At 43.9% G+C, this 17,516-nt stretch overlaps 1 protein-coding gene across 1 annotated transcript in view; it reads left to right on the top strand.

The window, feature by feature from the left end:
- The window catches only part of LOC144136270 (unhealthy ribosome biogenesis protein 2 homolog), a 66,984-nt gene that overhangs the window by 25,640 nt on the left and 23,828 nt on the right, over window positions 1-17,516 (top strand). The window contains exons 13-19 of the mRNA XM_077668479.1: window positions 1,111-1,322; window positions 3,350-3,580; window positions 6,501-6,647; window positions 6,736-6,899; window positions 9,236-9,376; window positions 11,480-11,741; window positions 14,235-14,504. Of these exons, the coding sequence (XP_077524605.1) occupies window positions 1,111-1,322; window positions 3,350-3,580; window positions 6,501-6,647; window positions 6,736-6,899; window positions 9,236-9,376; window positions 11,480-11,741; window positions 14,235-14,504 (1,427 nt within the window). The remainder of the gene's footprint in view (window positions 1-1,110; window positions 1,323-3,349; window positions 3,581-6,500; window positions 6,648-6,735; window positions 6,900-9,235; window positions 9,377-11,479; window positions 11,742-14,234; window positions 14,505-17,516) is intronic.

A 17,516-nucleotide genomic window follows, 5' to 3' on the forward strand; every position in this document is an offset into this window, starting at 1 on the left:
AACCCTGGGAACAGAATGTACAATATGGTTTGGTTGGTAATTTAGGAAAACAACTAATTAAGTTTAATGCAAAATAAAGAAGCCAGTGAAAATAGCATCACCGCACAGCTCTTCTCTTTCTGAATAAATTGATACCAAGCTCATTTCAATTGCCCAAGTTTCGGAAATGCGATTGTGTGGTGCGGAACATCGCTTCGAAGCTGGAGTATCGTTTTTCAACTGGTCTGCTCTAAAAAAGATTAACTTTTCTAGGATTTTGGGATTGTTGTCAATGTGTATATTTTGTGAATATAGTCTGAAGTATGTTTAGAATGTAAAACTGTTTTAGAAAAATCAATTTTTGTCACGATTTTTCACGGTCTCAAGACCTTCGTCCTTCCTTAACGCACTCTCCTGATTGGCTCAGGAGGTCTCTAGCTTCCATTGTGTTGCAAGGAGCTTATGAGGTGGAGTGTAGGCTTCGAAGAGAAATGAAAAACGCAAGAAATGGTGGAGAGGCATGATTGAAAGCCATAAAACAGTCCTTGTTAGAGAGATGGCAGGTAGATGAGTTTCTTGACATCGCAAAGTGAACATGGGAGGGGGAGCCTCCGGGGACTCGCCAAAGTTTCGACACGGCATTCGGAGGCCTTGGAAAGTTTCGAAAACCTTGGCGAGCACCGTGAAGCTTTCCCATCTCTTGTTCACTTTGTGTTTTCATAGAACAATCTTGGCACTGTTGACAAAGCAACACGCATGAAAGGCACAACCCTGCAACCCTCTCAGTGACTCGGCAAGGAGTCGCGGGGTTTGGCACCAAGCGTCCTGCTCTTCAAAGTGACCACCGCCTTGCGAGTGCACTGAAGACGAGAAACTTGTAGAAAGGCCGAAGCAGCCTGGATGAGCGATATCGACAATAAAAAATAGGATTGAAACTTGATTGCTTCCGCACAGGTAGCACGTATAATCTGCAATGTATGTAATTGGCATTAATTTTATAGATGGCTTCTGTTTCAACCTATTTTAGTTGTTAATAAATGGACTTAGAACAATAATCATTAAGAATGTTGCTGTCCTCATTAGGTGAGGCTAATATTGATACTGTGGTATTATTATTTTTTTGTTTATTAGAAGGCACGTCTGAAATTGAAGAACCTGAACTACAAGAGGATCACCTCCCTAAGGTCATCGTTGTGGCTGAAATCTTCCGCACATTTGCTCACCATATTCAGGCTGTCAACCCAAACACGCCTCCCTTGTATGTCACAAAGATCACTGAGCTGATGAAGGCCACATCAGAACTTGCCACACACATGTTGGACCTGAGTATTGAAAAGCAAAGTGTGAGTACCGGAAAAATATCTTGTGTCAGAGCGGGCTTCAGTAGCATGAAGAACTGGTAGTGTACGCTTGCCATCTGATGTGACTTCAGCCAGTTTCATTCACTCATGCAGTTTTTGTCTTCATAGAGCCAGATACATCTTTATAAGTGTGCTTGGAATGCAGCATTGGCCCATGTTGCCATTTGATTCGTATCTTTGAATAGGCCTGCCACATTCCATATGGCATACATACACTTGTAGTTGTATAAGTTGTAGCAAACATGAGTTTCTATTCTAGCAAGGCTAAAGAAAAGCACTGTTGTTGATATACATCCATGTGAGTTCAGATTGTGCTTTCCTCTTCTTATAGTATGTTCTCTGAGCATGAGAGTAGCAGCGATAGCTCCTCGATCTGGATCAAAAACCTCGATCATTCTTGCGGAATTTGCTTGTGGTCGAGCAGGATTGGGCTTAGTCGTGGCTGAACTTGTTTGTGTAACATGGCCAGATCCGCATTGAGTTCAATGCTCATCAACTTGGCCAAGAGCAAACGTGCCCATTTTGTCACTCTATTAATCCTTTAGTTACCTAATTTACAGTGTGCCCTGCTTTTTTGTCCTCTTAATGTTCTTTCTGTGTTCTGTCTGCTTACTTGTGTATTAGTGCATGTTCACGACCTGTCTTGATACAGGCTTTTTTTTAATGGTGTAGTGCCTAATTTGACTTCATGGGAGAGAATAGTAGCTAGGCAAAAAAGATGTCCGAGAACTACAGTGAATCGCTTTCATTGATAGGATTTTTTTTCATTGATTGGGAGAACAAATAATGGGAGAAAGACATTATGTTCATAGACATTTTATGCAGTACCATACATTGAAGCTTATAAATCAATGTTTTATTTACAAAAGCGACCACCCAAAAGTTAGGGGATGACCTATGTGCGATGTTTGAGTTTGAGTTTATTTCCGCAAACAAGGAGATACAATGGTTTTAGGGGATACAAGGGGAAAAAGCTGCTCAGGGGCAGCTTGACTGGCCCCAAGTACCTTTACAGTAGCTATAGCAGGGCGGAAAGAAGGCTTACTATATCTGAAGTAGTTCTGGCCAAGATGCCGGTAGCACATAGCCAGTGCCAGTGGCCGTTCTCAGCGGGATTGCAAATCAGTTCCACTTGCAATAATTCGAACTACGGTCTTCATTTACCTGGCTCATGTGTGCTGGCCGTCAGTTTCTCGAAAGAGCAATTGGTAGCTTGAGTGCAAACTTGGTAACCTCCAGAGCATTAGTCGTGCTGGAATCTGAAACTACTGGACTGTCGTCAGTTTGGAGTTGACCTGGCTGCATGCAATTATGGAAGGCATAGAAGGTTATTTTATCATTTTTGATCTCACTTTGCTTCCGACTGGTAGTCCTCCTTGCGGCTGCATCGTGATATGTCTGATACTTTGAGCAGTGTGCGCGCCGCAATGTGATTTAGCGGAAATTACATAACAAAGGTTATGCGCTCAGTATCTGTCTTGCCTTTGGCTAGCCTGGGGGAATGGGGGCACTGTCGATTTCTATTTGGCATCGATATTTTTTGGGGGGTTAAAGGCTGTGAGCTGGGAGTTGACTTATATTTGCAACTGACTTATACACGGCACGGCAGATATAGTAAATGGCTGCATTAGTCTAAGTTCAGTGCCACTTCATACTCTGATAAGAACACGAGTCACTTGCTGCAAAAGCATAGTGATGAAACCATTTCTTGAGGCGATATATGTGATAATTCTGTGCTATGTGAGTATTTTGTGCTAGTTAGTAATGATTATTGCAAAACATTTTTTCATCACATTTTTAAAATCATTGTGCATAACATTGCTTTCATTGGCTGTCATACAAAATCTTGTAGAAGCAGTAAAATCTTTTCTGAAATGGCCTTCACTCTGTAACTTCATAGTAACTAATAAATGTGTTTGTGCTTTGTCACTGCAGCAGTTTCACCAGACGCCCTTGTGTAGTAGTCTCACTCATATAGATAGTACTAACATGCGTACTCTTTCTTGCAGGCACAACATGCACAGTGTGCCTTGTGTGTGTTTCATGTCTGGGGAGAGCTGCACCTTGTCCTCTGCCTGTACCGGAAAAGCTACGGCGAGGCATGTGCAGCTCCCGAGCTTTTGGCACCTCTGGACGCTGCCGACCTTTCTTTCCTTCACCCCACTTTCACTGGGGACAAGATGGACTCCATGCTAGCTATGATGAACGAGGACAGAACTAAGCTCGTTTGCCACTACCTTGTGAGTTAAATACTGCTCGTTTTTTTCCTTTCTTTGCCTTGCAGATAGACCACAGACCAAGCTTTTTTTTGCCACTTCCGCCTGTACTGCTTAGAGAGGCAGCTCTGCTTCACAACATTCACACGTCCAGATGACTGGCAGACATATGAGAAAATGATTCCTTATTGTCGTGCCCACCACGCATCAGCTCACAGATTGTGACGCTCTTCCAGTCTCTCAAGGCAGCTGGCCTGTTGAATACCCTTGACTGTGTGTGGTGGTTTCTTGCCTATTTCAGCACACACTGAGATGCAAAATGAGGTACTTGATGGCTTTGAGTGGTTTGTTTATACGGACGTTTGAAAAACATAGTGCAAAATGCAAAATGTCCTCTAACAGCAAAACAGTAAGTTCACATTGTTTTTGTCTTGTGTGGCCATCTCAAACACGTCATTCAGTTTCATGACATCATGCTCAAAATCGTGCATTGACCTCTTCGGCATGTTCATTCAACACTTTGGTTCATTGTATGCTCGGCTAAAAAAAGCAGATTCTTGCGCAGAAAACAGGGAAATATAATTTCAAATTGCCTAGTTATTCAGCTCTATTAAACAGATTAAATGCTTAGGAGCTGAATTTATTGCCTCTGTAATAGATGTTTAAGTGTAATGTGCACGCACTGACTGTACGCTTCTGTAATAAATTGTTGCTGTGGTGTGTGCACGACCAGCACAGTGCCGATGACACGAATTGGCTGTGGTGCACAGCCGTAAGTAAACCTCGGCAGCAGAAAACAGATCTGGGTAAATTCTGCTAATTTTGTTCGTTTTGGATGATACAAAGTTCTGGTGCTACAAATATTTTTTGTGGCCCTCTGAGATTCATATGATCGAGATTCTACCGCATAACATTAGGGATGAAATACCTATAGACAGTTACAACTTGAGAATGCAGCTGAGGCTCTGCCTCCACAGATTTTTCGCCATTTTTCCGGCTCTCCCCTACAGATAAAACAGTCCTTTGAACTGCTGCTAGGCAGAAGAAATTACCCATTTGGAGCAAGCTCACAGCGACAAGTAGGAAGTGAAATGCCTTTATGAGCATATGTCGTTTGTAAGGGGAACACAAAAAGTTTTGTTCTATAAAAGCTTGGCATGGGACGGCTGAGCGATCAACTTCTCGCAAGAAGTGAACGCACACAGTTTCCTTGATATACCTAAATAAAATTGGTTATTTTCAAAGAAATTAAAGCTTTTTGTATTTGAGTCACAATATCAGAAGAAACAAAAGCAATAAACAAGTACGTGGCATGCTTTGCTGGTCTGTAGATGACAGCAGCATACGCTGTTGTCTGCACGAACGTAGTTTGCTGGTGGCATCAAAGTGCACTTCTTTCATGCTGTGCATGTCTTTTGTGCTCTCAGCTCCTTACCAAGTCATCTGGCCAAGATTTACACTAGCAGTGTTTTTTTTTCACAAGCCACACACGAGAAATCACTTTTCATTTGTACTTACTACTGCGAAGGAGAGCCTGAGCAACGAATGACATGGGGAAGTACTTGGGTTCATCAGGGACGCATGTGATGTTAGGGCTAAAACAAACTAATAAGGCTTTTCTTGCTTGTACTAACCTTGTTTTTATTGCACAAGTTTATTTCTGTCTGGCATTGAGCAGGCTTTGTGTCTATGCTAAATAGTTGCGCATTCCTCAAGTTCAAAATACTGCGATATGCTTGTTGGTGTTAGTACGCTGAGCCCATCGTGATAGCAGAATCAGCTATGGTGATGCGGGGATGGTGATGCTCAGTTGCATTTATCCATCTGCTGTGACTCGACTCCAATGCACAGAACACACACATGGCATGGAAATGGATGACTCGGATTTGCCACGCGCATGCTACTTGGCATTCATGACCTGCCATGGTGGCTCAGTGGCTAGGGTGCTCAACTACTGAGCCAGAGTACACGGGTTCAAACCTGGCCGCACCAGCTGTGTTTCGATGGAGGCAAGATGCAAAACATGCCCATGTGCTGTGGGATGTCAGTGCTGTGGGATGTCAGTGCATGTTAAAGATCCTTAGGTGGTTGAAATTATTCTGGAGCCCTCCACTGCGGCACCTCTCTCTCTTCTTTCACTCCCATCTTCCTCCCTTCCCTCAAGGGGTAGTGGGGTGTCCGCTGACTTTCCTCAAACACCACTTTTTCCTTGCACCCATGACAAATGGCACAAAATGAGCTTGTTTGCTGCATTGTCATTGACGCTGAGGTGGCAGTGCACAGTGAGATCAGGTGGTGCCTTTGTTGCTTGGTGGCGTTTCACTTCTCATCACAGTGTTCAAAAAATGGTGCATGGCAAGGAAACGGCTACCACTAAGAAAAATGGCGCAAAATGCACTTAATGGGCTTGGCCGCAGGTATTCAAGGTGACGACACACTTTGGAGTGCGAGCACCCATTTTCAAAGACGTCCATCACTGGGCTGCGACGTCACCTCATGAAATTCTCACGATTTGCAAACAGATGTACACCACTGCGGTGAACATTGGAAGACTGGGCTTCTGCTGCATCCTCAAGTTGTAATCCACTATAGAGAGGTACCATTGGTTTTAATGTTCAGATTCACTGAAACCAAATTGAACTTAGCTGCAAAAATTGAAATTTGCTGGCCCCCTCGACTTAAGGAGGTAGTGCTGCATTGGCAGCCATCAAAGCTGAAACTTCCGGCATGTCAGATAGTTGAGCTCCTAGGTAATGCAGCTGTAGGAACTGAGGGATGAAGTAAGGATCTTTGTATAGCGCAACTAAGGGACACAGCACGAGGTTGCATGAAGCTGCCCACCCAGATCCTTTAGTACTTACACATACTCTCTTCAATGAAATGGACCAGCTGTCCTTGTGAAATGCTAGTAGCGCATCTTTACCTGCTTTCCATTTTTTGACAGATGTTGCTGTGGATTCAGAAGATCAGAGCTCTCATTCTCTTCACTGACGTTACCAATGAACACCTTGCATCAACATTGAAAGCTGCTGCCAAATTAGTTTTCTCACATGTCGACATGACCGTGACCACTTCAGTCTGGTCTCAGAGGGTATGTACTTGTAAGTTTGTGTTGTGCTGTTTGACAGCCAGATGCCTTCTTTGGATCTGTCAATATTTGGTTTGTTTCACAATTTCAGGTTTGTGAAATTTCAGGGGGCCGTTTTCCAGTAGTGTCGTTGCACACGCTTCTAGTCAACTTTCCTCTGCTAGCTCCTCATTTGCCAGCAAAAGATGCTACAGCACTTTGTCTTTTTTTTCTGGAGGTCATGGCTAATGGCCAAAGCAAAGATGAAGGTGACAGGCAAGACACCCTTTTCCTTGTCCTTCTTCTCTTTGCTACAAGCATGGTCACTTGGGCACTTTTGGTTTTATGAGGAAGCCTTTCTGGCCGCTGTTATTTCAATGAAGGAAGTTTGAGAAATGCATTGCGTATGTAGGATTTCCCTCTTCCCTGACTTCCCCTTCCAAGAGTTGGTCATAAAACTGCCCCTGTGTTTTGTACTAAGAACATGAGGAGGCAGCTGGCTGTGTTGGATAGTGCCAAGTGGTGGTGGCAGGAATGTTAACAGTTTACTGTAGAATCCCACTGTTAGGTTCCCAGGTGCCACATTTTCCTGGCTGCTGTGTTTTTGTGAGCCCGTCCCATTTTATCTGCCATAGAAACCTGTGCATATAAACTTTGCTGTTGCATAGCAATTGTGGCAGCATTCCTGCATGGTGCATCGTGACTGTCCCCTTCCACTACTGCTTTACTTGTGCTGGCAATTTAATGGCCTATGTGTAGTGTGTGTAGAGCGGCAACGGCATGCCAGCGAAAGCGGGATGCTAAACCCCATCAGTGCTTGACCGTCACAGCGTTTCAGCGGCTACCAGCACTCTGCCCCACACCGGTGCCCCGCATGCTCACAGGTGGTGGGAATTTTGTTACAGCTATTGGTGCAGTTCCGTCGCCACCGTGACATTAGCGCATACAACGGAAGGAGCAAAAATGAAAATATGCTTTCGAAGATCATATGGGCAGTGCTGTGTGAGATGTGATCAGGCAGGTTGGCTCCATGGCTTTTTTTTTCTGTCTTCACTTTTTCTTCCCCCCTGCAGCCTAAAAAATGCAGTTGGTAAGATTCCAATGGACGAGAAATTTGCATGGTTGAAGTGACCGCCAAGAAAACAGTGCAGGAGCTCACACATGCGTAAATTATCTCAGCTACTCACATGCTCCCTCTTCGCTGTTGCCTCTCTAACTGACAACTGCTCATAGAGACGGGAACGACCGCAGAGCATTTAGGACATTCTGTGCATGCACAACAATCATGAGAGCTGCAAAGTCTTGGATATCCTGGAGAAGCAAGGTGGGGATGCAGGAAATAAAAAAATTATGAAGGGCACTTAAGATTACTTATTTGCTGTGAATGCAAAAGCATGCATGCGGGGTCTTCGGCTGTAGTGATAGCGTACTACCCTAATGCAGTGGCCAGCAAAGCTGACCTGTTTGTGCCCTAAGTTAATGAAGATGATGATACCCAAACCCAGCGCGAGAGACTGGCAGTTTAGCATTTAGGGTGTTGTGCTGCGGTGATGGCTTAGTGCTGTAATGAAGTGGCCAGTGAAGCTGATCTGTTTTCATTGGCCTGGGTTTGAAGCCCATTGTTTTCGGCTACTATGTTTCCTGGCTGGTACATTTCTTCTTCACGGTCACGTAAGAACATAACAGAGGAGTTCTGCTCTATCATAAGCCATACTTCAAGTGGACAGGTAGTAGCACTGGCTACTGATTACTCATAGTTAGCTTTTGCCACAGTGTTCTGCAGGACTTGTGCAGAAAGTGCAGGTGATGCGGAAAGGAAGAACATGTTATGTTTTAGACCCACTGTGTGGTCGGATAGGCTGGCAGTCTTTTTCTGCAGTATGTCTGAAAGAAAATCTGTCATGGAGACTCCAGTGCTATGCTCCTTTGTGACTTTTCTTAAGGGGCACGCTTAGCTGTTTATTGCTATTTCCAGTTTTGGTTCGTTTATTGGAAATGCCCTAAGCTGGAGGTTTGAAGTCCCAATAATGTGCTGCATGTGGTTCAGTGGCCTGGTGGTGTGGACTTTATATGAATCTAGTTGCATCGGTTTACCTAAGTTAGGTAAAGCCTGCATTGCACTCATTGGTATTTCTATTAATCTATTAAGCAGAGCTGTAGAAGTTGAGGTAACCTACACATAAGCTTTTTGTTTTGTGCTTATGTTTAGTGGTGTTTTTCTTAGGTGCAACACAAGCACTATATATTCATCAAGTCATTGAGGTTCACGAGCACTTATTAGTAGAAGGCTGCATTTTCTTCCCCTGATATTTTTTGAATGAACAACCCATGCTACATTGCAGTGGCAGTTTCTTTTTTGACTACACAGATTTCTTTCACTTCAGTGGAGGTGGCATACTGTGGCCAATCGAGATGGTTACGTGACACTAGGATGATTTCACTTCCTACTCGGCTGTTGATGTCATTTGTGCATTTGCCTTGTACTTATCGTTTGGGGGTGGTTTTAAATTTAAGGGATAATCACTGTCCTGTTTCAGTTGGTGTTATATCAGCCTCTTCCTTTAAGTCCAACTGTCTTTCTTTTTTTTCTGTGCATGAATATGACTCTGTAGCAGCAAGAATGGTCTCACCCAAGCAGGACTCATAGCCACATTCCTTAGCAGCCAGGCATTCCTGGAATGCAAGCTGATGCAGACCTGCTACGTCACAGCTGTTTGGGGACGTGTGGCTACTATGTTCAAGGCTAGGAAGAGGTAAGGGCTACGGCAAGGCTTCTCTGGAAGAGGCATCTCGGTACAAGCATAGCATAATATTCAAAAGTTTCTATAGTTGCTGCATTTGGTGAAAAATGGAATGGGGCATCAGCAAATGCTTCCTTGAGAGATGCCATCATGGCAAGATATCTACCACGCCCAAAGCTTGCAACAAAACACCTTTAGAGCTGGTGGAAAGCTGATGATGCATGCCTTAACTGCAGTTACGTTACGTTGAGTTACGTTTTTGTTTATTTTATTAAACATATTTCTTCAAGCATGTTTTTTTCCTACTTTTTTGTGGCTTCTAAGGGATGTAGAAGGTTTGTGCATTGAAGATGGCTGCAGATGGGCAACACTTTCTTTGTATGGCTGATGCCGGACATACCAAATTATAGTCTGTATCAAACAGTCAAGACATCCCATAGAATACCCCGTGCAAAATCATGGCAGCACTCTGCACATTTATCGAGCTCCCATCAGCCACGCGACCTCAGATAGGAAGGGGCACAGCTGCTTGGCCTTGGGACACCTGCTGCCGTCACTAGCCATGCAAAGATGTCCGTAGGCGGTTGCCCCTTTTTTTAGGAGTTTTTACCTTCAGTCCGACTTAACCTGAAACTATCACATTAACTTGATTCTAGCAGCTGCTAACCGTTCTCTTGGCTTCCTAGAACGTAAGCCTTCAGCATGCTCTTGCTCAGTTGTGAGAACTTGCCAATACTACCTTAATTTGATCTAAAATCGAGTACGCTTCAGTCATGTGGGACTCGTATCAAGCCTACATCATAGATAACATTGAATCCCTGCAAAACCGTGCTGCTTGGTTCATTTTTTTCAGATTATACTCACATTTCACTAGTGCCACGGTGTTAAAAGCTCATGCTGGACTTGATAACTTTTCCCATTGTCACAGACTCGCTCACTTAACACTTTGTCATAAAATTTACCATTATCGGTTGCCGTGACCATCCTTTCAAAATCAAATGCATCACATGCCACATTTCAACTTTTGCTAAATCTTTCATTCCCAAGACTGGAAAACTGGAACTGGATTATTGACTGGAACTGGCTGCCTTCTACAATCACAACTATTTCATGAATTTTTAAAAAATGAAAGCAATGTGTAATTTTTCTTCTAGTGGTGTTCTGTTCACCGTAATAAGTTACATTTTTTTTCATACTGTTTATTTTGTTGCCATTATGTTCATTTTGTCTGTTGTTTTTCTGCCACATTTTGATACTTGTTGCCTGTTCATTTATTCCATTTTGCTAGTTTTGTTCACTGTTCAGTTTGTCATGATAGATATTCCCTGTCATCTTTGCACTTGCAACCCCCCTATATAATACCCTTCTAATGAGGGCTTTTAGGAGATCATTGTTGTTATGACTACGTAGAAATGGTGTTTGTAAGGGCCTTTGCATTATCACACAGTTTACAGATGTAGCGCTGCATTACCTATCTGTTGTGAATGTGTGTCAAGAAATAGTGTTAAGGAATGAGTGGCTGTGAAACGTTCTTAATGTGGATTCAAGTTTATGAAATTTGCTTTCATTAGGCTAGTAAGCTGGACATGACTCTTAGGAGTATGAAGAGGGGGCTAGCGCAGTACCATCCACTTCAGAAAAATCTCAGATCATATGGATCTCACGGGGGTCACGAAAAATATTTGTATCATCTGAAAGGAACAAAATTTGTATGCAGATTTTACGCAAATTTATTTTCAGCTGACGGGGTTTACTTGCGGCTGCGCACCGCTGCTGACTCGCGATGTCGGCACTGTGCTGTTTGCTCACCACCGCTCACTACCCACAGTGCACACTGCATGACTGGCGATCGCGCCTTCAGCGATGTACAGTTAGCAAGTACTTGGTACTCGAGGGTGCAGCCACAGCTCGCACATTCTTGTCAGCTGCTGTGGGGTGGGGGAATGTTTGTAACATCCAAATTTCTGACCATTTCACACAATGCACTCTGACCAGGGCATTTTGCGAATTTGTATCAGCTGGGATCGTATCGTCAAGATTCTACTGTAGTGAGTGGTTTTAGCATGTATGTTTTACCAACTATGGGAGCCAACAGTTTGGTCTTTAACATTCTAGGAAGCACGACTGTGAAGCGGAACCCACGGGGCTCTGTTGTACCATGATGCATGCCCTGTCAGGGCCAGTCAAATGGGAGAAGCATGCAGAAACGGTGCCGGTTGCTGACTACAGTTCGAAAGAGCTGCTCACTTCTGAGGGCCTCAACAAGATGTGGACGGCCATACATGGTGCCTCTGAAAAATTCGTGGCCATCATAGCAGCCAGCTCTGAGGAGTTCACTGAAAGGATCGAAACATCGGATGTGTTGTTCATGTTAGAGGTAATTACATTGAATTCTTTGCTGCATGGCACTTCTGGATAGGCTGGGTGACAAAATTGCAGATTTGTCTAGCCTTCTCCAGATTTATTCTTTAAAAATTATTCATTAAAACTTCTACCGTATGTATTCCTGTAATGAACCTACTTTTTTTCCAGAAAAGTTGACATCAATTTGGGGGAGGGTTCGTAACGCAGGAAAAAAGTTTCAACACATTTTTTTGGGAGAATCGAAATTTCATATCATGCATCTGTTCGTCCGTCCGTGCATGCAACCATCCATCCATGTTTCCAATGTTTAGCATCGTTCACTTTGAAAGGTGTTTGCTGTATCACAGCGTGATGCGACGATTTTTGATAGCCGGTGGCACCTGCAAATCGCGGTGAGATAAAACGAGCATGCTAAACACCAGCCCTCAAGGTCAGGTGCACGTTGTTTACAGGAGGTTGAAAGAAGCACGCAAGATGGTGAGGGGTTCCGCATTTTCGCTTCCGATCTCAGTCTCACCAAATCGCTTCATGGTCTGAAGGTCATGGTTCCTCCATATCATTTCAGTGTAGAGGATGTTTTATGAGGTTCTGGTTTAAAGTGGTATGCTCCTCTCCAATGCTGGAGTGTTCGCTGGCTTTCTAAGCATATAGTAGCGCAGCCGGGCGCGCTGCAGCGGGCTGAGCAAGCCACTGCTGCCACCGCTTCTGTCAAGGGTGCACAACGTCTTGGCGCTGTGCCAAGTTCGCAGAGCCCCCCCTCCACAGGAGCCCTCCTCAAAAGATAAACAAACATGCTGTGGCACACAGCATCTTGGCGCGCTGCCAAGCTCTGCACTGGGGACGGCATGAAAACTGAAGAATGGGGTACGAAAGGTTAAGTTTACAAAAAAAAAGTAAGTGAAAGTAAAAAAATTACTAAAAGTGAAAACATTTTCTCGCTGAATAAAAAATTTGCTGTCTGATTCACTCCCATTCAGTCTATCTACTGCAGAATGCATTTGAACTGCCTTGTTTGTGACTTGTTCTTCTGACCGTTCTGCATCAAAAAGTAAAACTAGACAAGATTTATTTATACAGTAAAAGCTTGTCAATTCAAACTTCAAGGGACCAAAAAAAAATATTAGATTTATCCGAAGTTTGAATTCTTGGATAACACCCCAAAAGTTGATAAGGACCGTTTGAATCATGGTAAATTTATTTAGTGAAAGACTGGGCAATGATCGCTTAATTTAGAGATGAGAGCTGTGCAAAATGACCATTTTTACATTTCCATCAATGCTTTGTTGCGTGTACACTGTCGGGAGTGTTGAAGCAGAACCGCTGAAAAATGGTAAGGGCCTCCTCGGCACCCTTGGAATGGCAGAGATCTCTCACAAGTGGCTGTGTCACTTGTGAGGAGGCTTTAGCACATAGAGCAAGTGGCACATGACAAGCACACAGCTTCGGCGCAATGGATGAACCACGTGAATGGAAGCAAGGGAAATGTGCAGAGGCGCCAATCAGCATCTGAAATGGCGTGCAGCTGGGCTCTATTGGCTGGCTGATACACGGCTAATAGCCACTGTTGCCATGGCTGACGTAGGCTGGTGCCAAGCTCAGGAAAGTGAAACTGAAACTAAGTGGCCAGACTACTCTTGGAGATGGGACTATCTGTTCGTCGTCGTGCCTGTCATTGCGCATATGTCAGAGGTGCGCCGGCGACTTTGCAGCATGCAGTTAAGGTTTGAGTAGACCTGTATTGAAGATCACTTGCCGTGTCAATCCTAGTTAGATACAGCTTTTCTTTGGGAGCCTGTTCGAATTGACCAGTATGAGACAATTAGCGAGTGTTCAATGCCATAGCCTTGCATGGGCGTTGGTTGGGAGTGTGCCAGCCGTTTGAATTATCTGGATTTTCAGATTAACAGGGGTATAATTGACGAGCTTTTGCTATATTCATCAAATGCTCCCAGACATTATCAGCTGCCTAGCTTCTCTCAAGTAAGTTTTTCTACAATTGACGGCACAGTTTTTTTAAAGATGATTCTTTGGGCTTCAGAGCTCTGGGATGGCCACCTTAGAATATGAAAACCTGATTCTCAAAGGGCTCTGAAGTGACTAAACTGTGTTCGATATTTATTATGGCATGTCTGCGCGGGCTCACCAATGGCCAATGTGTCGCTGCGCTGGGCACAAAGTTGAAAAAACTCATAACGTCGTTTTACAAGTTCCTGTCAAAATAATTAACATACTAGTTTAGTCCAACCTTCTCATGAATGTGGTGTTTGATATGTGCAGTTCATCGCAAGAACTTAAATGCCACCGTTTCTTTTGGCCAAAGTGTGCCTGCAGCTTTACCTTTTAGCAACAGCCAGTGTGTTTCATGTATGAGCCCTTTTGTGTGATTATTCAGTCTCCACGGGGCATTGAAGAACAGCCAGTCTGGTCATGAAGGGGATAATTTCATATAGAATTAAGTAAGTGTGGTGTTTAGCTTCGTCTGTATTTGTTTCGTGTGTGTTGCCAGGCCTTGAACCATCTTCCACTGGACAGCCTCTTTCCGGGAAACCAGCTGCGCTGCATGCTTGGTCTTCTGGGCCTTGTGTTTCTTCTCGAGGGAACAGTGGTCAAGAAGAGCGGCCCACTCTGGGACAAGAGGCTGGATGCCGTGAAGCATGCTGCACACACCTTCTGCGCACTGCTGCAGAGCCCACGAAGGTCCTGGCTCCTCGATTTTGTCAGCGGAGGAGCACTGATAAGCCGCCTGGTCGCAGCTTTCGAGGGCAACCTGTCTCAGGCAAGCTCACGCTTTTTTTTTGTGCAGTCGTGCTCACCTGAATCAGAGAAACCCTAATAACGAAACCGTCATCTTTGCTGCTTCTGCTTCATGCCCGTCTCTGAGCTTGTCGTGTGTTCTATACTTCCTTCTCATACTATATGCTGACTGATACGAATACAAATGTCTTAATCCATATATGCCTTGCATCCTACATGTAGGACACCGCTTTTTTGCACAGTAACTCTACAAGCTTATTGTGTAAAAGCTGGCATCCGCTAGCATAGGTTTGAAAAACTTTTCCTGTGCAAGGATTGTGTTGTGTGTCAGTTTTGTGCATTGTGTACATTCAGAAAGATCCACCAGTCTTCTCTGGATGCCATTTTTTAAATTCAGCACCATCGACTACATGAAAATTCTGCAAGAAAACGGAAATAATTTTGTGCATTGTTTGTGTATAAGGTAACCACCATGCATAAGGAGAAATTGGATTTTAAAGTCGATGTCAAATGTTTGAAGCTTTACCACACGCAATAGATAGCAAATTTGCCTAGTATCCTACATTGTAGGATGGCTCAAAAGTCTGTGTTGAGAAAAATATTTGCACCAATGAAATGATAATTCTGAGTTTTGGAATAAAATAAACATTCTAAGTCCAAAAATATTGTAATTCTTTCAAGTTTTGGAATATATGGGATAATCGTGTTTCTTCTCTGTCTCCTGAGTGCATTCATCACTAGTATCTGGCAGAATTCATTGAATTGGTTATTGTGTTTTGAAAAGAAAAAAAAAACAGTTAAGCAAGATTAAATTAGAACACTGACTACAAGTCATTGGAGGAATCTATGTGAAGGTTAAAAAAAGCAAATGCAGTCTTGTATTGTGACAGTTTATCTGGGCCTCCTCATCAACTTCGCATTAACCAGACAGCAGTGGGTTGCTAGAGTTTGTCATTAGAAAGCCCCTGGCAGGTACGCGTGGCAGAAATGCAGCATGCGAGTGACGGCACCACCCTTCCTGCAGGGGTGGAGTATCGCCACCGCCTCCCAGGCAAAGGAGGGAAACACTCCTCCTCGAGGGAAACAGTGGCATGTCGCCTCCGTGAGATGCGTTAGGAAATACGATTACGCCGCTGTCGTATTAATGTAAACACGGCCAGAGATTACACAAAAGGGAAAGTCCCCGCCGCCAACGTCAATTGGCCTTGAGCTTTCGGAGAGTGAGGTTGCGGCCTTATGGAGTCTTCATCATCCAAAGTTGAATCGCTCGTGTCTACATCATCAGGTGAGACAGCAAAGCGTGGCTGGATGTCGCAGTTCACTGCCGACGATGTACGAGGCCGTCGCAATGCATTGAAACTTGCTGCACGAGCTACTGCAGCAAAACAATGTTCACCCCCCCGCCCAACACAGTGAAAACTCAGTGATAAGTAATGCTCTCACATTTACACATCATAAAAATTGCTTAGGTGCCCCCACAATTTTTTTTACTTGGTTGCCGTATTTGTATGGTGAAGGCTGATCTTCCCTGCAAGCAGTATCAAAGCATCAGTTGCCCCTGCAAATTGAGGTGGCTGGTTAGTTTGTTTTTGATGATGCAGTTTAATGTGCCCTTTATTTAATGTTATGTTGTTTTTATCCTGTCTGCTGGTGGTGCATTCATTTCTATTAATAAACTGAATGTAAACTGATAACTGGGGCTAGTTGGTATAGCATTTTTGCAATGGAAGCGCTCGTTCTGTTTCGTCGTTATGTTCATCATCCCTGTGTCATTCCATCAAGGTTAGCACTTCGATTTCTGTTCTTCCTCTTTATTAACGCGATTTCATTAAGGATCCCGTTCAGCGGAAGAAGTGTTTTCGTCTTGTCAGCGTAGTTGTGCAGCGAAACTCAAGTCACATTTGGATCAGTGGAATGAAAGTGATTGCAATACATGACAAGTAACTCAAATTAAGGTCACCACATGTCTCAAATGATGTAACTTTATAAAGTAAATGATTTCCACTTAAAGAAAAATTTCAAGAATTTAGTCCGGATTCAAACCTGCGTACCTTGGGCTGCAAGTCACACTACCCCTATGCAACGCAGGCATGCTTGTACGGCTTAGGTGCAAGCAGAGGTTTATGTGTATGTCCTGTTGTCTTTCATGTAAAGTGGTATCTTAGGACTATGCTAATGAGTATGCATGTAATTGGAGAGGTTCTAATTATGGAAGTAGTAATTAAGTGAGTCGCAAAGTGCATGTTGGTGTTGGTTATCCTCCTCGCTTGATGGGGCATAGTGGTGCCGGCATGCAACAGCCCATTGGAAAACTCCTGTGATCTGATGTGCACCACTGCCCCTACAGATGGTGCACTAGCAGTATAAGGTTCCACGTCGAAAAGAAGTGTTCATGTCTGTGAAGTGATATGCAAAGAGGGCCGCATGCAGCTGAAGAGATTTATTAAAGCTATCACGTCATACCCTTAAAGTGGAGTTAATTTTTTCATTTTTCTTCTGTGCTTTGTGTTAGAGCCATCCATATGTTTGCTGGTGCCCTGATCGTGAGAGAAAAAAAATTGTGATATAATCGACAACGCTAAAGCCAGCCTGCCTCAAGAGTCCAGATCACAACAAGTGAAGAAGCAGTGAAAAAAAATTGGTTTTTGGGGAAAGGAAATGGTGCAGTATCTGTCTCACATTGGGGGACACCTTAAGGGTGCTAGAGGGGATAAAGAAGGGAGTGAAAGAAGAAAGGAAAAAAGAGGTGGGGTAGTGGAGGGCTCCTGAATAATTTTGACCACCTGGGGATCTTTAACCTGCACTGACATACAGCACATGGCTTCCTTTGCGTTTCCCCTCCATCGAAACGTGGCCGCCATGGTCCGGTTCGAACCCAGGAACTCCGGATCAGTAGCCGAGCGCCCTAACCACTGAGCCACCACGGCGGGAAAAAGAAGCGATTATGTTGCAGTTTTCTTCATTTCTTACATGACCTGCACTGACCTTTGAAGTCAGCCATCGCTTGGTTGTTGAAACCGAAGGCGAAGCAGAT

This window comes from Amblyomma americanum, chromosome 6, assembly GCF_052857255.1.
Source record: "Amblyomma americanum isolate KBUSLIRL-KWMA chromosome 6, ASM5285725v1, whole genome shotgun sequence".
NCBI classification, from domain to species: domain Eukaryota; kingdom Metazoa; phylum Arthropoda; class Arachnida; order Ixodida; family Ixodidae; genus Amblyomma; species Amblyomma americanum.